This window comes from Scyliorhinus canicula, chromosome 16 (genome assembly GCF_902713615.1).
Source record: "Scyliorhinus canicula chromosome 16, sScyCan1.1, whole genome shotgun sequence".
NCBI classification, from domain to species: domain Eukaryota; kingdom Metazoa; phylum Chordata; class Chondrichthyes; order Carcharhiniformes; family Scyliorhinidae; genus Scyliorhinus; species Scyliorhinus canicula.
In genome coordinates, this window is record NC_052161.1 from 44,203,747 (window position 1) to 44,228,433 (window position 24,687).

A 24,687-nucleotide genomic window follows, 5' to 3' on the forward strand; every position below is an offset into this window, starting at 1 on the left:
ACAGATGAGATTAAATGAAAATCTCTTCTTTCTGATGGCAAAACACTGAGTAAAGTTTGAGAGCGTTGATCTGGTGTCTAATTGATGATGCATAATAAACTTTACCTGAAATTTGCTTAATCTACAAATGTCAATTAGAGGCTGCAAAGAAATAAGTGTAAGGAATGGAAGCTATGCTAATGCAACAGCATTTACTCTACTAAGAATGGATCCAATGTCGAGGAATGTCTGCATCTCATTTGGTGTATGATATATTTGCTCTAGGAATATTTGACTGTCAGTGGGTACCAACTGAAAAATTATTTCCAAGCTGTTATTCTTCACCTTGCCAAACCTAGGCATTTAAAACCAATGGAAATTGAAAGAAAACAAAGATAGTTGTGGGATTTAATGTACTTCTGCTCTTCCAGCATATGCATCAAGAACGATTCTGAGCACTGTGCATCATTTTATTTCAGCCAGATAGCTAGCGTATAGATATTGCAGTGTTTATCATGTGACCATAATTTTTCTGTAAAACTTACGCGTTGAGTTTTGGATAGAGTGCAGACTTGATTTTCAAGTTGGAAACACATCTATAACTAAGAGCAGTGCTGCCTATTTAAATAGATTTACTAACTCTAAATCCTTGGTCTGAATGTACTTGTGTGCATTACCTTACAATCTGGGTACAGCAAACGCAATGATTGTGATACAGTTTCCTTTGGGATCTATCATGGATGTGCGAGATTTATGGCTTTTCAGTAGCTTATTGAAAGACAGAATCTTATGGCGTATACAGATAATTGACGACCCCTCTAAGTAGAGCTTCTGTATACTACAAACAAACCTTCCAATCAATAAGACATTTTGTTATATTTTATTACAAACCAAACAAAGCATTCAATGTCTGAAAATGGCCATGTTCATTATTTCAATAGCAATGGCTGTTGAAGTTTTCGAAGATCAGTATTCCAGTTTGACTAACATAACAACCTTTGATTTATTTTAACTGAGCAGAAACTATAGTTTATTCTTAACTCTAATTATGAAGTATTATTGATGTAGAATTAATGAATATTTAGTAGTCACACACATATGACATATCCATTAGTATCTAACAACAGAATGATCATTTCATATTTCTAGTTGTAGAAAATATTGCATCAGAAAATTACAGTATTACTTGTGCTTTTCAAATATTCAATAACCTCCCATAATTAATCAATGATTACATTAGTAATTAGTAAAAAAATAAACGGAGACATCTATTTAGTGTAACAAATTCCATTGATTATATAAACTATTGAGTAACTTTATAATGTTTAAACCATATACACCATAACTTTGATGTGGACATAAAAGTATGTAAATCCATCCCTGACCTTTATATAATTACTTTGCGTACAAGTTGTTTTCACACTGTCAAATGATACACAGTTGCTTCTTCTGTGGAACACAAGGCAGTACACTGCTTAATGATAAGCGACCAAAAATCAATTTGTAATCTGATTTGAGGTTTTTGATTTCCTCTGATGAGTTTAGATTCCATTAAAAGCCAGCTCTTGCAAAGATAAAAGAAATCCTTGAAGGGTAAAGAGAGAGAATTGTCTCAGAGAATATAAAGAACTTCCACTCTTTGTGCCGTTTATTCACTCTGTTAATTGTGTGTTACAACATGTGGGGTCATTTGGCAGATGTATAGTTATCAAGCCGTATGATCAGCAAAAGTTTAAAAAAAGCACAAGGACTCACATTCAAAAATCGTTCTTTGGCATATTGACACTTTTGCTATCAACAACAGTCATTATCTGCTTACAGCTAGATTTCAGCTTGCCGTTGACATAATAAGCAGTGATCACTCTAAATCACTGGTGCTGCTATGCTATCTACATCCTCTTAATTGTATGTATTCTGTGAGAAATTATTATTTGGGTGTGTTGTCTTGATGAGAAATTGACATTTTCCGACCCACTATTTGTGGCTACTCAGTGAGCCAGATAAGGTTTATAATTCTTGATTAAGAAGAGCAGCTATTCTTACAGAGGTCTTTTTTATTGCTCTAGTTGACCTAGTTGATGAGTATGGATTTCATGAGGCCTTTTTCAGCATTTGAACTATAAAGGGTTCAAAATGATACCACCCCTTATAGACAAAAGATAACCTTGCCCTTTGAATATATTGATTCTTTATTAAATAGGCTGTTTAATGCAATGAAATGAGGCATTAGATTGAAGCCCATTTCAAGTGCTTTGAATAATCTTTAAAAGGTTGGTAGACCTTAAAAGGCTGCTTTACAGTAAGTGGCAGATGAGTAAACACATTCTTCTGTTTTTGGAGGGAATGAAGAGTTATAATACCTTGCACGAGTTTACTGTTACCGGGCTCTCACAATATTGTTTGTTTTCTGTTAACTTGAGTTATTTGCAGAACATTTGTGTGTCCAAATTAACGCATTTGCTAAAAGAAATGCAAATGTTTTAAAATACAGAACTGTATGTACGTCATTAGTCAAATGCACTAGCAACTAAAATAAGCTATGCATATTTATTCCTGAGAAAACCAATTAAGGAACAAAATGTGCCAGCATTAATTTACACTGTATACTTTAGCAGACTATAAAGCCAAAACATGTCAAAACACATCTACTGATATTCGTTGAAAAGTAAAGAAATGTAAATGTAATGATCTGAAAAAGAACATTTCTAAAGGATGGTATTATAAATGTTCACATCAAGATGGAACTGACAAATGAAATATTTTGACATTTGCCTGACATGTATTTTATTACAGTTTTCCCATTACGTAAAGAGAAAACAGCTTTTGCTTCACCACACTTGACAAAGTATTACATGTTGGCATTGCTGAACACTCATAAAATGTTTAATTTGCTCATTACTAGTATACGGATAATTTACTTATTATTGGTTTAACAGTCTTAATATTGTAGCACCCAGTGACATTACAACTGTGAAGTCTTAGCTGCTCAAGGACCAGAAAATGTAAGCTAAGACAAACAAAGAGGGGAAACTCCTGAGCTTTCCAAGCAGTGTATCGTATCGGACATCTTTGCCGTGTTTGAATTTACACGAGTTCGTTTAAGTTTCCCAGGGAAGATATCACATTGGGATTACCAATTGAAAAATAATGAAGTTCGCTTAGATAAGAGGTCAAGAAATCGATGTTTAAAAATATCTGTCGCACATTGAAAGGTTTATTTGATGTAAACTACACACTTCTAATTTTTTTAAATGTTGGAATAGTTTTGTAATCCATTTCTACCTGCTTTTATCACGCGCATTTAAAAATGCTCCGAACTTTATGGCGGTCTGTCTAAACATAGTCTTCACACTTTAGTAATTATTTGATAACTTTATTAGAACTAACTTGGATTTTTCTTTAGGTACAAGACAAGCCTTTGAGATCACAAAAAAGTCCCTTCTGTAGGTCAAACCTATATCCTAAATATATTTGCACTTGAATACAGAAACTGTACCTTCAAATTTAAATAAAACTGAAATTAAAGTCTTAAAGCTGTGTATGAAAAATTTTAAAGGTGCACAGAGCAATAGTACTGTTAAAGTAAAACACTCAAGGTTCTCGGTGACATGCATTGTTTTAACCATTTGAGGAAAAAATGTTTTAAAACATAATTAGAAAATGACCTCAATTATTTTGCTGGTCTTCCTTATATATATATATAAGCACATTTTTCAACACATATTCTGAGACCTCATATTAAATTACTGAAAAAGTAATTCACAGACAAGAAATACTTTAATTAAATATCGTGTAAAATGAACAGTTTTTTTATACAGTTAAATATCTGAAAAATGTACAGATAAAACAATCTTACTGTAATTTTCTTAACAGTTATTTCTACCATGTAGTGAAGCTTTAAGATTGAAGACAAGGAAGCAATGAGTGCATTGACTAATTAATCTAAAACACAAAAACCATACTGCAGTAATGATGAATCTTGCAAATTTTTTCCACATGTACATGACTTCCTTTTGGAACAAGATCCTCAGACATATGAAAAATCTCTGAGACATTTCCATGTAATATGTTGTATGAAGATATCACAGAGTAAATGTGTTGCACATTCAACACTTGTGATATATATTTCTTTTACTTTCGAATTAAATAAAATAACTGTTACTAATGTGCATTTTGCCCAGAATGACAATACATGTTCCCCGTTACTATCGACCTCCAACGCTGCTGTAGTTTGCAAAGCGTATTGCATGCTGCTTTAGCAAATCACGCAGTGCAATGCAAAGGCACAAAAATGGTCACAAATGTACCTATTTTCTGTCTTTGCAAACAGATTGGGCACTGGGCACTGTCAGGCGTGAAACATTGGAAAAGAAATTTCCACTTTCAGACACGGCAGTACAGGACTTCTAGTCTGAGGGCTTGCAGGGTACAACAGAGTGGAGGCTTGCAGGGGTCTGGAGTAAGTGTTTGTACAAAGTTTGTGCTTTTTACACCATAGATCATCCTTGACAGCTGCAGTGACGATTATCAATTGTGGTGTAAACCAATGACAGAGTGGCACCAAAGGTACTGTCAAGAACTCCAATGTTAAGGCATCAGAGAAGTCTTTCTGTATTTAATTGTCATATGTTTAATCAAACATCAGTTTACCAGATGAACTGAAGTTTCCATTTTGACTTTAGGCCTCCAAATTTTTCCAGTAAATACATTTTGACTATGTGGCAAATTCATGGGTGGCAGCTAAAAATGAATATTACATTCTAAATAATTTACAACCACAAATTGGATCATCCTTCTGTGGCTGCAGCACATGCACGTTTTCTACTATTATTCATTACAGCCATGTGGCACAAACAATTTCTTTTGACTATACAACAACAGTTTTATTCAAAATTATTTGTTCAGATAACTTAAAAATTATATAAAAATAAACAATGAATTTGATTTTTCTCAAATAAAAAAAATGGACGGAAGGTCTGAACAAATCAACAGATTCTGGTAGTAAAAATGAAACATAAGAACAAAACAATGTTTTAAAATGAAATAGATGAAGGCAAATGTTCTTGGCTTAATGCTCCTTAGGCATCACAATACCTGGCCGTGACAAACAAATACGTACAAGATAAAATAAAATGAAGGAAAGCAATATACAAAATTTCAAAGATAAATACAATATTTATATTGGTATGTTACAAAAATTTGCTCAGTGACTGTGTTTATGTGAAAGAAAGTGTAGCAATGAAGAATAGGACTATTTTACTCCTTACAGACTTCATAAGGAATAAAACCTCTCTCCTTAATATTAAGTGGATCTGAAAAATTCAAGACAAGTGTATAAATATTTAGCTACAACTTTGGCAAAAATCACAAAATTCTACAATATTTTATAACCACATACAAAACACATTAGGGAGAAGGATCTAGAAGTCAAAGGACAACTTTCTGGTACAAGGAACATAGACTTCACAGTAGCCTAAGAATGCAATAGTATACAGTGCTAGCAAAAGTTGAAAAAACATTGCAGATCACACTTGTTTAACAGGAAGCTCTAGCAGTGGAAGTATATTCTTTACCAACAGACAGTAGCTTTTGTATCTCCGTCAGTGTGCTTGTTGAAGGCAAGAGAAGAATTTTTGCAATATCAAAGTTACAATTTCTAACTACAATAAGTTACAAAGTTCAGTTTTTTGTTAAGATGAATTTAAGCATGATAAATTTTCCCCTAGCCCTCCATAAGTCCCCATTTCTTAAATCATACATGTCGTCTTCTCCTTCCAGTTCAATGGCTTATACCTCCTTGGCCCCTAACTCACCCCAACAAAAATTATTTCACATTATAGAGATACACAACCATTGTGAATCTAAATATAGTACTGAAAAATGTTCTGCTTGAGGAATAGTTCAACAGTATTTCATGATAATCAAAATGGTGCATCCACAAAGTTTCTCCCAACACATAGCAAGAACTAGACATAGCCAAGACGTCATCTGAAACTTTATACAAAATAGGCATTGCTTTTTTTTGTTTCTTCAAGATAGAGAAATGTGAAAATATGAGAAAGTTCTGTTAATAAAATGAAATTGTTCATGAAGAATTAAGTTGCTTGCAGGTCATTTCCTAATGGTTTGAGTAAATTCAGTGAGTAATAATGTATTTTTTGTTCTTAACAGTAGAAGGATCTGTTGTTTTTTGTTCTCATTGTTGGTCATACTTTTTCTAACAGCATCTTCTGACGTAATGAACTTGTCCCCTGAAGTTCATCCTCGGAAGCTTGGTGTTTCTCTAGGTAAACAAGTGTGGTCTTACATTGGTGGGACTACAAGTCCAGACATAGCTAAAAGGGAAGAAACAGAAACTCTATTAGCAACTCATCAGCGTGTAAACATTACTAGCTCTAAATATAATTTAAGCTCTGAAATGCTAGTTGTGCAAGAAAGGTACTGAATTGATGTCCAAGTCTTGTTATATGCAACTGTTTAGTATGGCTCATGCAAGCCCAGACTAAAAAAAACTGAAATGCGCTTTTTAACAAGACATTCTGCAACGACTTCACTTTTAAAAGAGGAACATTCTGACATTTTAGGTGAACAGCATTCTGCCTACCACATGTGTGATATTTCTCTTAGCGTTTTGTTAATGGCAAACAGTGGTCCAGACTCCCTGGAGGCCGCCTCTGCTGACAGGTGAGAAACAACATGGTCAGTTCTGGTAACGTCAGACAGGGCCAACTCACTCAATAGTCAAGGACCAGACACTTCTCGGGTTCCTTAAATTGAAATCTTAGCAACCTTGCCTCTTTTCTCCCAGCACTTTGACTTTAGCTGGGGACCTCAATTTTTGCTTTCTGTTAATTGCATTTTATCATAACAACTATGTTACCAGGCCAGCGGCTGTCTGAGATCAAAAGTCTCCAATACTTCAATCTGCCATGCGCAATGCACAGAACACTTACATTTCTTATTTTCTGTCAAATTGTTCATTTTTTAACCTTATGCTCTCGACCTACAAACAAGGTATGTCACTGATAGTTAAGACTTTGCATGGAACTATTAATAATATTGAAATGTGCATTTCTGAACATGCCATTAATTTCAATCAAGTTAATTTAGGCCAATGGTATCCATTATATTTAGTTCTCACAATTATGAATCAAAGTCAAAGAAAGTAGCATGGTAATAGCTAACAAAAGTTCAAGTGATGTACAAGACTGTTACCATTCATATATTCTTCATATATTATCATTATATTTTCAGCACAAATAATCAGTCGTTTACTTAATGTTTAAATAATATTTCTGGATTACTTTGGAAGCTGACGAAAAACACCATTAGCAAATAGTTTCATTAGAAATTACACCAAATTTATGGGCTACCAGAGGAAGTCTGATCTATATTTTCAACATTTTTTCGAAGTCATTTCAGTTACTAGAAAGTGATTATTATAACCAGATGGGAGCCATACTTGCATCATATCTGCAAATGATTTGAACATGGAGACTACACACATTTGTCAGCCCAGTGAAAGAAATTGCCAGTCTCTGACAAATATCAAATTAACCTATAGAAATTACTGATATAGGAGTCATTTCGCTTTCTGACTAATATTTGCCAGATTCAGGACTGTGCGCAATTTTGAAGCCGTGCCTAATTGCACACTGAAGATGTTTTCTTGTCGATTGTGTTATCCATGAAACCAAATCAAGCTGCAGTAAAATGTTCACCAATTTATTTGATTTCAAAATGGCTCCTAAAAGGTACAAATATAGGGCGGGATTTAGCAGGCTCATTCGCCGCGGGCTCAAATTCCGTTATGATGATTAAATCTTAAGAGGGGGCCATAACGGGATTTGTACCAGCAAGTTCTCAGTTTGAGATCTTCCCGTCCCTAGCCAAAGGCACGATCAGGTTTAAACCTGATTTACATACATTATAATATTTTAACATATACTTACCGGGCCTGACACTGTAATGTTCTTATCCTCCCATGCATTATCCTCCCACCCAGTTGGCATGATGTCCCGCGGCATGAATCACTACTGGTTTTCAAAAACAAGACCCAGTCGTGATGACTGCACTAGGGGCTTGGGGGTGAGTCTAACCCCTGGGTGGTGGCAAACATGGCCGGGCCGTGGCCTAGCATGGCCAGGTTGGCACAATGAGATTGGCATGGCCAAGGTAGCACTGAAATGGGCACTGTTAGTGGGCACTGCCAACTGGGTTCTGGCGGGGCGGGCAAATCTCCAATGTGGGGGTCCCCTTATGTATGGTGGGGTGGAGGAGGGCAGTCTAGAGACATGCAGGTTAGGTGGATTGGCCACGATAAATTGTCCTTAGTGACCAAAAAGGTTAGGAGAGGTTATAGGGTTATGGGGAAAGGGTGGAAGTGAGGGCTTAAATGGGTCGGTGCAGACTCGATGGGCTGAAATGCCTCGTTCTGCACTGTATGTTCTATGTTCTTTGTTCAAAGGAGAGGGGAGATTGTGCCCTCCAATACTTCCATGTGGGGGGAGGGGGGGAGGGGAATAGTCTGTTTAAAGCTGGTGCCCCGATCTCTGTGCAATCGGCCGTGCCAGCTTTATCAGGTCGCTCCCGCCAGAGTGATGGCGCAAACTACACCCCCAGATATTCTGTGCATTACGTGTCAGAAAGTCTGGTCTGAAATCCGGCTGCGTTTCTGGAGAGGAACACGCGGTATTCAGTCAGACCCTGACACTTGCCATTTTTGTGGAAAATCCCAGCCACAGCATCAGGATACTAAGGCATTCATCACTTAACCATTTCTATAGAGCTCCATCACATTATTAGAGACGAAACAAAGAAAGCGGAAACCTTAACAAAGACTATAGAAGCACACATACTCTGATTACAAAACAAAGTGCATCTGGCCACAGTCCGGCTTCAAAGTATTTTGTGTGTTATTGGCTTCATTAGGTAATCAATTAACCAGTGCAGACAATACAATTGCAATAATTTTTTATTTTTTTTCATTGGGAAAGATGTGAATTTTAATGTGTATTATTGTATGGGATGAGCATGCCTGAAGGTGGATCAGGAAATGAAGGATACTAGCTCACCTTGAAGTCCATTTCCATTTGCACTGGTGCAAGATGGTGGAGGAGAGGCTTGAGGCCTGACAACAGGAGCAAATGCACTCTTTTGTTTCACTGCAGAGATGACATTGGCAGGTGAGAATGAGAAAATGCCGTGTGTACTGCTACAGTTTGAAGGAAGGGTGACCGAAGAGGCTGCCATGGTAGGGCTTGACGGCACTACTGCAACAAAGCAAAAATAATCAGGCTGAGACTTTGGTTTGCACCATACACAAGGAGTAGTAGAGGAGGCCTTTTAAACAATTTTAGATTATGTTACGAAATATTAGAAAAAAAATGTCCCAGCTAGGCCACTCTCTGGATAATAGGCAAACTCTTTTGTGATGGACTATTTTGTCATACGCATATAAAGCAAATGTATTCTCAATCAAGTTATGACTTGGAACCCACAAATCTAATGCTCAATGAAGTTTGAGTTTATTAATTATTTGTGTCCAGCCTCCAGAGTCACCCTTCCTTTTATCCAGCAGCTGACTTCTCACACAAAAAAATAAAATGTTACATTTTTAATGCAAGTATTTATTCAATATAAAACTGCACATGGAGCCACTGCTTATATATTACTGGTAAAGCAAACACTTACTGCCATAGGGAGAGTTGGCTGATGAACCGTTCAAAAATCCAGGAGAGCCAGGTACCCCCAGGTTGGTCATTGCAGCATTGCCATATCCGTTCATGCTGTTGCTGACTGTGTTATAGTTGGATTGCTGAGGGGTGCTGCTGGGAACATATCCACGCGGGGAGACGCTACTTGTGTTACGGCTGTACCCTACTGTAAAACAAAGTTTACATTACAGTATTAAAAAAATTCCTTTCAGAAATACTATCAATCGTAGCACCGATTTACCAAGTGGTATCATGCTTTGTAAGAAGTTAAAGTAGACCTGTTAAAAGATTACTTTTAGTTCTTGAATGAAGTCACATTAACTGCCAGAAATCCTGAGTGGATAAATGACACAGGTTAGCTTTAAAACTGATTGATGTGCTTTTTATAAATGAGTCATTTTGATTTTTTTTTAAATTATAAATCTACCGTATCACAGTGTAATGTTTCCACAGTGAGATTATATAAAGTTATGACTTAGCTTTTCGATTCATTTGCTGAGATGAGTTCAATAAATGTTATATTAAAATATCAAGTTGAGTGGCTGCAGCTTTATGCTGTGCAGTTGACACTTTCTGATAAGCAGCAGAATTTCCTTTTCCTCGTTGATACAGCATACAAAAGATTTTTTCAATCATATGCTGTCAGCTACTTTCACATTCAGCTATAGTGGTAATTATCAACAAGCCTGATTCACTGACTGAAGCAAGAGTGAGAATGATCTTTTAGCCTTTGAAGTGCTGCAAAATGCCACATCCAGCAAGAAGGAGCATGTTTATTACATTCATATAACATTTAAAATTCCATCTCAGGGATATCTTCATTAAAGAGCATTATTTTGTAACACTCATTTCAGTAGTTGAAAGTAAGCATCATGTTATAAAACATAATCCTATTTTTAATCATTATTGTGTGTAAGGATAGTCATTTCTTGATCATCCCGGAAGATTATTCCTAGAAAACCGATGCGACACTCACAAATTCTTCAGTAAGAATATTATATATCAAATGCATGCAGTGGAACTCTCCGTCAACGGGATCCTCTCGTCTGCCGGCAGCGCACCCATACCCACCACTTTCTCGACGGTGTTGGGCGGCCACAATGGGACACCCCATAGGCCGGCTGAGGGAATGTAGAATTCCGCTGCCAATGGGGATGTGCTGCCCAAGAAAACATGGCTGGCCAACCGGAGAATCCCACCCATTAAATATCTTTCCTGATGTCTACCACAGTGAGTAAAATTAAAGATGGTAACACTATATCGTCAACTTCATGCAAATATTATAAACATAACTGATATATGCAAGGGATTTCCAAGTTTAAAGTGACTTATAAACCATAATGGTGAAAATTATATACTCTGAACCCATTGCAATGTCGCTGTCTGATAATCACCCTCAAGTATCTAATATCATTGAGTCATAGATTTTGCAATGGATTTTTTATCATAGAATTTACAGTGCAGATGGAGGTCATTCCCCCATCGAGTCTGCACCAGCCCTTGGAAAGAGCACCTACCCAAGCCCACACCTCCACCCAGTATCTCCACCCAACCTTTGTTTGGACACAAAGGGCAATTTAGATTGGCCAATCCATCTAACCTGCATATTTTTGGACTGTGGGAGGACACCGGAGCAGCCGGAGGAAACCCACTCAGACAAGTGGAGAACGTGCAGACTCCGCAGGCAGAGACCCTTCTGCAGCACAGAAAGAGACCCTTCAGCTCACCATGTGCATGCTGTCAAGCACCTATCTATTGCAATCCCATTTTCCAGCACTTGGTCCATAGCTTTGTCTGCTATAGTATTTCAATTGCTCATCTAAATGCTTCTTAAACGCTGTGAGGGTTCCAGCTTTTACCACCCTTTCAGGCAGAGTTCCAGATTCCCACCACGCTCTGAGTAAAAAAGTTTTCCCTCAAATTCCCTCGACATCTCCTGCCCCTTACCTTAAATCTATGCACCTTGGTTAATGACCCATCTACTAAGGGGAAAGGTTAATTTATATATAGCCTATCTATGTCCCTCATAATGTTGTACACCTCAATAAGGTCCGCCCTCTGCTCTGAGGAAAAGAACCTCAGCCTAACCACAGTCTCTCTCCCTAGCTGAAACCCTCCAGCCCAGACAACATCCTGGTCAATCTCCTCTGCACCCTCTCTAGTGCAATAACATCCTTCCTGTAGTGTGGCGACCAGGGGCGGGATTCTCCGATACCCCGCCGGGTCAGAGAATCGCCAGGGGGGGCGGTGCGAATCCCGCCCCCGCCTGCTGCCGAATACTCCGGCGCCGGAGATTTGGTAGGGGCGGGAATCGCGCCACGCCGGTCGGCAGCATCCCCCCAGTGATTCTCCAGCCCGCGATGGGCCGAGTTCCAGCTGGTGTAAATTGGAGTTGGTCCCTTGCCAGCGGGACCTGTCGGCGCGGGCGGGCTCCGGGGTTCTTAGGTGGTCGCGGGGGGATCTGGCCCCAGGAGATGCCCCCACGGTGGCCTGGCCCGCGGTCGGGGCCCACCAATCCGTGGGCGGGCCTGTGTCGTGGGGGTACTCTATTCCTACGCGCCGGCCGTATATGCCTCCGCAATGGCCGGTGCGAAGGTGAACCTCCCTGCGCATGCGTGGGGATGACGCCAGCAGATGCTGACACTCCCGTGCATGAGTGGACCCGCGCCGGCTGGCGGAGTCCTTTCGGCCCCGGCTGACATGGTGCCAAAGGCCTTCCACGCGGCCGGCGGGGGGCAAACCACTCCGGTGCCGGCCTAGCCCATGAGGGTGCGTAGGATTCCGCATCTTTGGGGCAGCCAAACGCAGGAGTGGTTCTCGCCATTCCACTGCGCCGTTTCTGCTCGCTCCGCCAATTCCCGGAGAATCCCGCCGCAGAACTCTAGCTGTGGCCTAACACGTGTTTTATGCAGCTCCACCATAGCCTCCCTGCTCTTATATTCTGTGCCTCAGCTAACAAAGGCAAGTCTCCCATATGCCTTCTTAACCACCTTTCCTGCTGCCTTCAAGAAGGACGTGCACCCCAAGGTCCCTCTCGTCCTCTGTACTTGTCCTATCATTCATTGTGCAATATTAGTTGATTTCTTTTGTTATGCAAGGATTGCCCCCAATTGAAATAGTGTATCATTATCTTTAGTTTCTAAGTACACATTTAGCTCAACTGGCAAAATTATTAAGGGAAATACGCTGAAAAGTGTGAGGTGATGCAATTTCGTCCTCCAAAAATGCATCAACTCGCACTTTTCAGGGTATTTCCCGTAATAATTTTGCCAGTTGTGCTACATGTGTACTTAGAAACTAAACATAATGGGCGAGATTCTCCCAATCGGCGGCAGAGTGTCCACGCCCTCAGAAACAGCGTTGAGTTTCACGACGGCGTGAACGGGTCGCTAGGAGTACCGATTCTGGCACTTACAGGGGGCCAGTACGGCGCTGGAGCAGTTCATGCCGCTCCAGCCTCCCATCCTGGCGCAAACTGTGCGCCGCACGGTGGCCTCTCTCACATGCCGACCCCGACGCAACATGGTGTGGGGGTTCAGGGGCCAGCGCATAAGAAAATAGGCCCGGGGAGCGAGAGGCCGGCCCGTCGATCGGTAGGCCCCGATCGCGGGCCAGGCCTCACCGGAGCCCCCCCCGGGGGTTGGAGCCCCCCCCACAGGCCACCCCCGACCCTGCGCACAGAGTTCCCACCGGCTGCGACCGGAGAACGCGCAGACTCCGCAGGCACAGTGGGCCGGAGAATCGTCGGCCCGGCCACGTTAAGCGGCCCGCGACCGGCGCTGCGCCAAATTCTCTGCATGTCGGTGTCGGGGCGGCATGGCGGCGGGGATTCAATGCCTGGCGCGGGGCTGGGAGAATCCCACCTCTTGATACATTATTTCAATTGGGGGGATCCTTGCATTACAAGATAAATCAACTAATATTATTTATAATAGGATAATAAAGTATCATCACACAGTTATTAATTAAGTTCCATTGTTCAAGGGTATTACTACTTGATAGGCACAATCTACCAGCCGCGTTGCACCCCTGTTCAGGTGAACAAGGGCGCAACACAGCCGTTAGATGCCAGGAGAGGCCTCTTCAGGGGTCTACCCGGCTTGTCACGCCTTGCGAGATTTAACAGGATCTCGCGAGACATTGCAATCTGGTTCCTGTCCATTGTGGGCAGCATCAATATTTGGCAAATCAACATCTTAGAGTGTGTAGCTAGTCTCACTCTAATATGCAGCTCACCTGATCTACCGAAGGTATTGGGATCTAACCCCTTCGTCTCTGAGACCTTAGGTGAGCACTGTTCAGTACTGGTTTCCACACAGGGACCAGGCGGAATGACACTTGGGGGTGGGAGGGGATCTTCCAGGGGATCGGAGGCATCCATGTGGTTGAGCTCTGGGCAGGGTACTACCCTGCGACCGCTGGTGCCACCTGTGGACCTTGTCACTGTCAGCCTGGAAGTGCCATCTGGGTGCCAGCCTGGCAGTGCCAAGGTGCCTGTGTGCACTGCCAAGCTGGCAGTGGTGGTGCCAGGCTGGTAGTGCCAATGTGCCAGGCTGGCATTGGGCCCATTCTGGAGATGGGGCCCAGGGGTGACCTGCCATTGTGAGGTGGGGTGCTGGGGGGAGCGCCTGAGGACCCCCTTATAGGTTAGTTGGGACTTTGGAAGGGTCAGGGGGTCATGTCGTCAGGGTCAGGAGATCGAGGTGCCATTTAAAAATGGTGTCCCAATCTTCTCCTGCACTAAGGAATTCTGATGAGCGGAACTCCTCAGTGCAGGAAACGGGACGAAGTGCTGCCTCGGTGGGACGTTTCCCGCTGAGGCCCTGGATTGCAACAAAGTCCCGGCATGGTCTTTCTGATACTGCGAGCGTCAGGAAACACCTGGCTAAACACACTCGACACAGGACTCTGTTGCAATTCAGTTAGATTGTGCCCAATATTTTTTAACCATTTAAGCTCAATAACAAGATGCCAGTAATGCAGCACTTCAGTTAGGTGGGGAGACTGGAGAAGCTGGAATTGTCTCTTTGGGGCAGATGAGGTTAAATGGAGATTCAGCAGAGATATTCAAAATCATTGAGTGCTTTGAGGGAATAAATAAGGGGAAAATGTCCATTGAAAGAAGAATTGGTAACCAGAGATCACACGGATAAATTAATTGGCAAAAGAGTCAGAGGTGATGAGGAGGATTTGCATGTTATTATCAGCAGTGCACTGGTTGGAAGGTGATGGCAGCAGATTTACCAGTAACATTCCAAAGGGAACTGAATAACTAATTGAAAAGGAAAATGAATTGTAGGCCTATGGGGTAAAAGGCAGGACATGGATCCGGTTACAGGGGGCTTGGTTCTCCGCCCCCGACACTGAAATCGCGTTCGTCGACGGGGCGGAGAGTCTGTTTTGACATCGAAACCGTGAGTGGCGCCGGTTTTCCGATTCTCCGCCCCCTGAGAAGCAGCATACTGCCATTTATCCATAGCCTCAGGCCATTACCTGAGGCCTGCCCCGCAATGCTCTGTCCCAGACCGGCCGAGTTCGCGACGGCGTGGGTTACGTGTGCTCACACCGTTCAGGAACCTTATGTGGCGGATGCAGACTCAGTCCTGCACCGCCACAGTTGGAGGAGGGCCAATCCACTGGCAGGGGCAGCATCATTCAGGGCTGGGGGCACTGTGGGCGGGCGGTCTGGGGCGCGTGAGCAATCGAAGTGAGGCACTACTTTTGCATTCCGGGTCCATGGTTGAGTCCGCCATGAAGCACGGCGTTGCCGCTGCAGGCCGCCACCATGTGCATACACAGCAACGGAACTGAAAATGCTCAGGGCCATATCAGCAGCTAGAGCTGCGAGCTCTACGCTGCCTCCCTGCCAGCCCCCAGCAAACGGGGAAAAGGTGGCCGTTTTGCGCCTGTTTTCTTGGCATAAAAGACTACTGTTTTTAGACCGGCGTGGGGACTTAATCTTCCAAATGGAGAATCCAGCTCATGGTTCTTTTAAAGAGCCAGCTCGGGGACAATGGGCCAAAGGCCTCCTTCAGTGTTGAATCATTCTAGGAACCTACGAAGGGACAACCCAAAACCGCACTAAGCAGGAAAAATAAAGCTTTCCAAATTTTTTACACTTTTTGGGAATCATTAGAATCACGTTGGCATGATGAAAAACTGAACGATATCAATCTATTCAAATCTGTGACAACATTGAACTATAAATGAACAGGAAGTTATAGCTCCAAGACTTACTCTAAAGAGAGGACAACTGAAGAAAGGCTAACATACGTTTGATATAATGGAGAAAACCCACAGACGGATTCTTGTGTCTGTCTCCTCTCCCTGTGGCGCATTTGATGGCAGGGATGCATTTAATTAGGCGGGAGGGTGGCGGGTGGGGACCCCATCACCTTCTTATCTTTCCCCCAATTAAGTCCAGACAGAAGGGTTGTGAATGGCATTTCTCCCTAATTGAAGACCTTAAGTGGGAAATTATTGCCAACATAAGGACCTCATCTATCTGTTGCATAAGGGCACCCTGAAGAGACGGCATTCCTCGTTCAAAGGCACTCTGCTTGATCTAGCAATCCAGTATTGTACAGGATTCTGACCTATCTTTCAAAACAGTGAAAGTAACGGCCTTGGTGCTGCGCCCATCCAACAGCTCAGGGCAGACCCATTGCGACCTTTCTGAGACCGTTCCCCCCCATTATCATCACGTGAGTCATACGTAGGTACAGTTCTGACTGCTTGAGGTTCTCTCCATTGGATATGAGCGCTCAAGTAGAAGTGAACGTTCCCCCATCACCACATGCCACAGGCCTAACCCTGAGGGTTTACCTGGTGGGTTGCCCACATGGCCTCCACCCAACATTGTTAGAAGTAGCTGGGTGAGGCCCTGAAATGGCCTCTGGGCACAAAGACCATCCTTGACCCAGACCAACCCGGACATTTTCGGAGGGCGTCAGAAAAGCAATGGCAGCTCTAACCTCTTTCTCCCTGACCAATTACTATGCCCCTCCCTCGCAACCTACCTCCAGGGAGCATTATATTCCACCCAATTATTTCTTTGAATGTCTTAAAGCTGCAACCTCAGTGTTACTCTGAAATTCGCTGCCATAATGTTACATTGTATTCTTATACAAATATGAATTTGGAGAATTGATACAAAGCAGGTTTTTAAGATGGAACTCAAGACCATCTTTGAAGGGAGAAGAAGCAGCATACAAATGTCCCACATACTTGTCTTGACTTTGACATTAAATATCATTCAGAAACAGCTTCAATGTTCAGAAGAAAACTACTTGTAGTCAATAATTTCCTGTGAATACAAAATGTATTCCTGTCATGAGGAAAAGCTAATAGTTCTTACATGATATTACTGTTTGTGAGCTAGCAGGGCTCCAAACCCATGGATTAGATTCTTCATTTAAGTTTCCCATTCACTACCTTCTCTTTAATTTTAAATGATTTTTAAAATTATTGTTTGGTTATTATTGTTTCACTAAACTGGATTGTTAAACACATTTTAAGTTCATGCATGTTTTGCATAATTACTGATTAAAAGAACATTTTCTCTGCTTCCTACACAATAAGAAGAAAGAACAGATGTATAACTATTCGAAACAGCAGCACAGTATTTTATGTGAGCAGTTTATGCAGGCAGTGTAATTCACTACCATGCCAAGTAAACAAGGGGGGATCCAGTAGCAGTGTCAAACAACAACCAAGGAGATTAATTAGGTAAAGGGCTTTGAAGTATTACTGAGGTCTCTAAAGTCAATGTTGGACAGGACTTGTTAGACACTGAAGGGAAAACGGCTGTTGTAAGGACTTATCTCCAGCACACTAACATACCTTGGTCATTACCCTGTGATGACTCTGACACATTGACTGCTAGCTGGCTGCTGAAAGAATTCACTCCCATCATACCACTGTGAGCTGGGGTGTTGCCGAGTGTAGGGAGCTGGTTGTGATTACGTGGCACACTGTACAAAGCTTCAGCAATATCAGCTGCTCGTTTGAGAATTATCTCCTAGAAATCAGATCGATCATTAGACAAATGCATAACAGTGACTTATTTCAAATACAAAAGGAAAGGTTATGGAAAGGTTATGCAGCTTACATTTTCAAGACAGAGCTAGTGTTTGTTTATAGTTACTTTCGCAGCATCATTTTTGATGATTTATACTGAATGTATGTGACTGATGTTGGGGGGATTTTCTTCCCAACCTAGTGCATAGCACACACTGTACTTCACAATGGGCTCAAAACTAGGCTCAAAACTAATCTCTAAACGTGAATTGTCTCAGCAAAAAGAACTTGCTGTGAAAAACAAATGAATGTTTTAGCTCTGTCCTGAAAACAGGGCATTGCATAAAGCTGCCCAGCAACCTAATGTTCAAAATAACAAACAAAAGAAAATATAGTGAAATCCTCTTGAATGGCATTGTTTGGAACCTGAAGAAACTGTTCATATTTTCAATTTTGCATTTATATAATTGAGGCAATACATTGAAATTTAGAAAGTGTACATATAAACTCAATTGCTTTTCTCCCCGTGTTTGCGTGGGTTTTGCCCCCATAACCCAAAGATGTGCAGGGTAGGTGGATTGACCATGCTAAATTGCCCCTCAATTGGAAAAAATGAACTGGCTACTGTAAATTTTAAAATAAATAAACTCAACTGTTCGTTTTAAAAACTAGGAGCATTATTTTTTTTTAATAAATTTTGATTACCCAATTATTTTTTCTCCAATTAAGGGACAATTTAGAGTGGCCAATTCACCTACCCTACACATCTTTGGGTTGTGGGGGTGAGGCCCATGCAGTCACGGGGAGAATGTGCAAACTCCACACGGACAGTGACTCAGGGCTGGGATCGAAGCCGTGTCCTCGGTGCCGTGAGGCAGCAATGCTAACTGCTGCGCCACCATGCCGCCCCAACTGAAAGCATTAATTAGTTGGCCACAAGTAATAATGTTATTGCCACACATCATTTTTTAAAAATGTTATCTGATATTTCTTTCTTATATCAAAATTCAGATCAGAAACGCTACACTTTGATGCTGCAATCTACAACTACATCTTGGTTTGAATTCTGCAGGCTATTGAAATTAATTTACTTCTATATTAACAGATAATACCCATTAAATACGCACACACTTCTTTTTCAGAAACTGAACGTACATCCAACCATTTAGATTACAGCAAACTCAAATACTATGAAATGAGGGATGGCTGGGGGGATACCCACGTTCATAAAATTATATTCAGTTTATCAGTGTTGTTTTTTTCAAATGTATGGTTAATATTTCTCATCGATAAAACAAATTGGTAAAGAATCCTCAGTGGTACTTCTGGGTTAGAGGTTTTCCTTTGACTCATTAGTATGATTCTCATCAAAAGGCCAAATGCTCCACTTTACTTTCAAATATGAAGTATTATTATAGGAAAGCTGGCTGATTTGAATGCTCAATATATAATATACACGTTGATATTTCCTTCTATTGACTAGTTAAACAGAAGTTGATATCATTGTATAGGAGTCATATCCTCAGTATCATTCAGCCAGAACTGACACTGCGGATACATTTCATCCTCTCCCAAATTCACATTCAAGAACTGAATGATTATTTTGAAATTGTAACTAGATACATACATGTACATATAAAATAATGATGTTTAGGAATGTGTTTTGCAGCAGTAACACACTGAGGACTTAGATGTTATTAATAAATTACAATGCTTAGTTTTGATGCTTTATGATATAATCTGGGTCTCGTGATGCATTACTGCCTTTCATAAACACATAGTTAAGCTATTTTATATCACTTGCTCAAATATTCATCGCCTTACAACTGTTGCTTGTTTTTAAACTTACCTGGTTGTTGTGTGGCATTCCATATAGGGCTTCTACTAAATCAGCTGCTCTCTTCAGTAATACTTCCTAAAGCAAATCAAATGTGAAATAAAATTAGTGAATGGAAGTATAATACACAGTTCCAATTTATCTTTGCAATCTAATAGAAAGATTCACTGTGACACTTATGATCAGAATAGTGTCTCCCAAATTAAGAACTGTACATAAGGCAGTTCAAATTCACTAATGTAACTCTTTTGAAAACACATATCTCAATAAGACTGCCTCCTGTTACATGCTTTAGTTTCCAGCTAAGATGCTGAATTAAGGAAAGGTAAGCCTGAGAGTTTTAATGATGTAGCCTTGTGGGTATTTAACAAACAAACACATACCAGTAGTAGATATGAAAGGTACAGGCATCACATCTGGCTGCTAATTCCTAGGACTTTAGTAGTGAAGAACAATGAGCAATTTTCCATATCTTAATTAAACTGGCTGAGTCTTCAAAGACAACATCTCACCCCTAATTCATGCCCCAAATTTGCAAGAGGGTTCAATGCTTATTCCTCTTTATTCTGAACAATGAAGTGAATTAACTTAGGTTAATCTAGTTCTTTCATAATGACATTAAGAAATTTTTCAATTAACCTCTTTGACTGCATGTTGTAAAAGGACTTCATAAATGACTTCACATCCAGAGATTGTAGAGTACTTATGCCTGAGGGTACGGATGAACTGAATTTTGTCTTATCCCTGTCTGAATTCCTCTTTTTAGTTTTACAGTTGCATGGACTAATTCACAATTTAACTCTTTTAATGAAGAAAACACGCCATATACAATTTTACCCTTTCATTGTTCTATGGAAAACAAACTGCCATGACCAAATGATAGCTTTTCCAATTAAAGGCTTATATTAATATAAAAAAATACAAATTGACCTCTTGCAAAATAGAACCAGAGCTGTCTCTGGTGCTGATACTTTGTAGCCATTTCCAAAAATGTTAAAATACATTCTTTGTTTTAATCTATACATGCAAATGGACTTCAGCTGACTGAAACAAAAATAATACACGAGGTGGCTTCTACCATCAAATCTATACTCGCATTTCAAAGGACAATGTGTGTGTTTGTAGCACTAACCATGGCTCAATGTGTCTTTCATCTCTAAGAGCAGACCCATCCTTTATTTATCAAGATTAATCACTGTAGGCATCACTTCTTGCGCATGCCATACGTTTATAGGAACAGCATTTAATATAGAAAGTTACCGGATGGATGGCTCGTACAATGGGCATTTACCTCTGAAATTGGTGTCTATGCTTGATGTTGCATGCATCTAGTTTGCATACAAATAAAGAATTATACTTGTCATGAAGCAGGTACAATCAATGAAAGGCACAGCTGTCTTAATCAGGTTTCATCAGCAAGAGCAGCTCTCTCTGAGTAAGATAAAGTGTTTTTCAGAGGTGTTAATAATTACTCATAATCTCTCCTATCATATTGCAAGATTTTTACATGCTTTTCAATTTTAAGCAACGATTAAAGCAATTAAGATGGGTACATTTACTAGCTATTTTTCATTCCCAGAAAATATCCTACACCTACTTGTCCATATGGTACTTTGCAACTGGAACATAAGGATAGTTTATGAAAATTATGTGCACTCTCATCACTAATCTGTCTATTACTGGATAGTATCTTAACTAATGAACCCTACTTCCAGCACTGCTCTTGAGAGGTGATGTAGTCATATTACAGACAGGCAAAAAGTGGAACCCAATCAGTCAAGGATATTCTGAACAAGTTTGTTTTGCAACAATATGCCTAGCTGATGCACACAGCCTCATGCTGTGAATACGATTAGTGGGGAATGGTGGCTGAAAAGCATTTCAATGGAAATTTCTAAACCTTAGCCATAAGTGTAATTGGCTGCTTTTCAATAGGACATAACAGACTTCAAGTTAAATGGAAACTATTAAACCTCAAATGATTTCAGCAGTTGTTTCACAATGAGTGTACAATTTTATTATTATGAGCATTCATACTTGTACTCTGGTCTGAAACAGTTCGAATATACATGATTATTCACATGCCTGATCACCTAGAATAGCATATATCATCACAGTTAAAAAAGGTAACCAAGGTGATGTTGCTGCAGGTGCTAATGTCATTATAAAACTGTAAAGCAATTATTCTGTTAGTTCTTGCCTCAGGTTATGAATACAATGAAGAGTGTAGAACCATTAGATGTAGCTACTTCAAAAACGCAAGGAACGAAGATGAATTTTAATGCTTCGGTAATTGCTCAACATGGATGCATTCCAAATAAATTTTTGTATATTAGACAAAGGAAAACATAATGGACTTGTGTTCGCCCCTAGAAATGGGAGGTTGGTGGTGATGGGGGGGAGAGATGAAATGCGTGCAATTAATTATGCCAGAAAAATCATCGTTTGCTTACTCACTTTAGATTAAATATAATTTGTCAAGGCAGACTAGAATACATTCTATCTTTTGCTGATTAAAATCTTACATATTTTGGACCAGAATTATGCAATCTTAAAACAAGCCTTAAGAAGGATGAGAATTTGTTGGTGCTATTCACTTAAAAGCTCCACCTTTCAATCTTTGTTTTTAGCACATGAATGCCTTTTCTTATTGCTTTGTTTTCACTGGATTTGCGTATAACATTTGCCTATTTGTGCCACTCCCATAGGGTCAGTCAGCTTATTTTTGATGTTGTTTAAAATTAGGAGGTAAACTTCAATTCAGCCCAACTTCTTGTCACTATAGCAACATTATTAGTGTATGTCCAAAGCAATACATGCAGAAAGTATTGGCTTTCTGTCGGAGTACAATTATCCGTCAAACCACGTGCATTACGGATCTTCAAAAGAATTGCTGAAAAAAAATCAATATTGTGGTAATATTATCAACTCCAGGGTGAAGTCATGGTGGAAGGAGCTCTCTCCGCTGCTCAGCATTATTGAGATACACAATTCATATTTTCAGAACTGTATCTCTTATTTCTGTTATTTTACACTGCTTGTAATGCTTAGTGGTGATTTTTTTTATCCCAGTTCTTGTTTCATTTAAAATATACGTTGGGGCCAATTGCTATTTTACTTGGAAGCTGCTATGACCCTTGCAAACCAACCTCAGACGGCTGGCTTAACAATGATGAATCGCTTGGCAGTTTAATTTACATGCCGCTGAACTCCACATTTGGGTCCATTAGAACAAAATCAAATATTTATGTTGTTTATTGAAACTGCTAGATTTGATCTTATCCAGTGATCGTTTTGTGTGAAGCCTGAACAATACTGTTTCACCTGAATTAAAAGAGCTAAGTAATGCAGCACTTGTGGGTGTACGCTAACTGGCCTGTCATGTTCTAAGCCTGTAAAAAATACACATGCTAAATCTTGCGACAAGCTTTACTAGTGCTTGGAGGAATACTTTATCCCTTTGTTTTTGATCAGTCACACAGCAGTTTGTAAAATTACAAATCAGAAAACGTGATACAGGAGCGAAGGTACTCAAATTATTTTCAATTAGAAAATGTAGATCAACTTTGTAGGGATGAAATTTCAACCTTTTTTTCTCAATGCTAACAATATAAAATTTACCTCCTTTTTTATAAGGGTAGTAAACAAATTACAAAAGGAACATTTTGTGGATGCTGAAATCTGAATGCTGTAAATACCCTTGAGGTCAGGCAGCATCTATGGAGAGAGAAGCAGAGCTAACAGTTAATGTCGATGATTTTTCACCAGTTCTGACAAAAGGCCATCGACCTGAAACATTCTTTTTTTTAAAATAAATTTAGAGTACCCAATTCATTTTTTTCCAATTAAGGGGCAATTTAGTATGGCCAATCCACCTATCCTGCACATCTTTGGGTTGTGGGGGCAAAACCCACGCAAACACGGGGAGAATGTGAAAACTCCACACAGACAGTGACTCAGAGCCGGGATCGAACCTGGGACTTCGGCGCCATGAGGCAGCAGTGCTACCCACTGCGCCACCATGCTGCCTGACCTGAAACATTCTTGACCTGCTGAGGATACTTACAGCATTTTCTGTTTAGAAAACTAATGATTTATATTTTATATGGGACTGATTACAGCATGCTTCAAACTGTGGCAGTAAGGTTAATCCTGTGCAGTGATGGCCGAATGGTTAAGGCTTGAAAAAAATAATGCCATTTCAACAAAACATCATAAGTGCCCTTGATACAATTGTAGCAAGTCACCATAAACTGATCAGCCATAACACTGCAGAGGTTCAAGTTCGAAAAACAAAAAATAAATACTGCATTATTAACTCTGTTCATCAATCGAATCAAATAAAAATGAAAACTGTAAATTTCATTTGCCTTTCATGCTGAAAACATAAAATGAAAATGAAAATACTGTTATTTGAGTTCATTGCATATATAGATACTGACATTCCCTCTCTTGAAATTAAATGAGAGTGTCTTCAATATTAATGTGTGGTCTTCATTTGTTAGTCTGCCAGGACATGGACTTATGACAAAAGCTTTGTCAACAAAAGATTAAACTAAATCAAGCTTCAGAAAATGAAAGGAAAACAAGAGTCAAATAATCATAGATCAGAATAGCGCAGCTTAGATAAAAATCACTATGGCCTACTGGAGTGGAAAATGTTTAATTGAACTATTTCACAATGCATAAAGTTCATGTTCTTGCTGCTGAATTGAAAAATCATCTCCAGTACATATGTTCTCTGTCCCGGAACAGGTATCTAGCAGCTTCCTTCATCAATGTTGTTCCACCCTCTCCCATCGTTACTGATTGATTTTACACATGTTGATGCAGTAAATACTAATTCACAAAAGAATTACTTCATTCAAAAACAATAACTGCAAGTTGTCATTTCTGAAAGCGTGGATACTAACCTTTGGTAACCTTTCAGGATCACCTGGATGCCTGGGAATGACTTTCTGCAACCGCTGGAATCCATAATCTATGGTTGGCTCATTTAAAGCTGCAAAAATCCAGAAAAGTTCATTTAATTTACATGATGTCCAGATTTAAATAGTTGTTTAACCTCATTATCACAAGCAATGAGAGTGGCCTTTGCCTTCAACAGGTCAAAACAGAGTTTGGAATATATTCTTA

General features: G+C 40.1%; 1 protein-coding gene across 7 annotated transcripts in view; it reads right to left on the bottom strand.

Annotated features, from left to right (window-relative positions):
* Positions 1–3,336: 3,336 nt before the first annotated feature.
* ebf3a (EBF transcription factor 3a) overlaps positions 3,337–24,687 on the bottom strand; it is a 145,627-nt gene continuing 124,276 nt past the window's right edge. For 2 of the 7 annotated variants that reach the window (XM_038773664.1, XM_038773665.1), the window contains exons 11-16: positions 24,465–24,553; positions 19,564–19,629; positions 17,538–17,715; positions 9,673–9,861; positions 9,054–9,251; positions 3,337–6,314 (exon numbers count right to left, since the gene is read on the bottom strand). In XM_038773664.1, coding sequence (XP_038629592.1) covers positions 6,283–6,314; positions 9,054–9,251; positions 9,673–9,861; positions 17,538–17,715; positions 19,564–19,629; positions 24,465–24,553 — 752 coding nt within the window. In that variant the 3' untranslated portion in view covers positions 3,337–6,282. The remainder of the gene's footprint in view (positions 6,315–9,053; positions 9,252–9,672; positions 9,862–17,537; positions 17,716–19,563; positions 19,630–24,464; positions 24,554–24,687) is intronic. The other 5 variants (XM_038773662.1, XM_038773663.1, XM_038773667.1 and 2 more) reach the window with 4 other exon arrangements.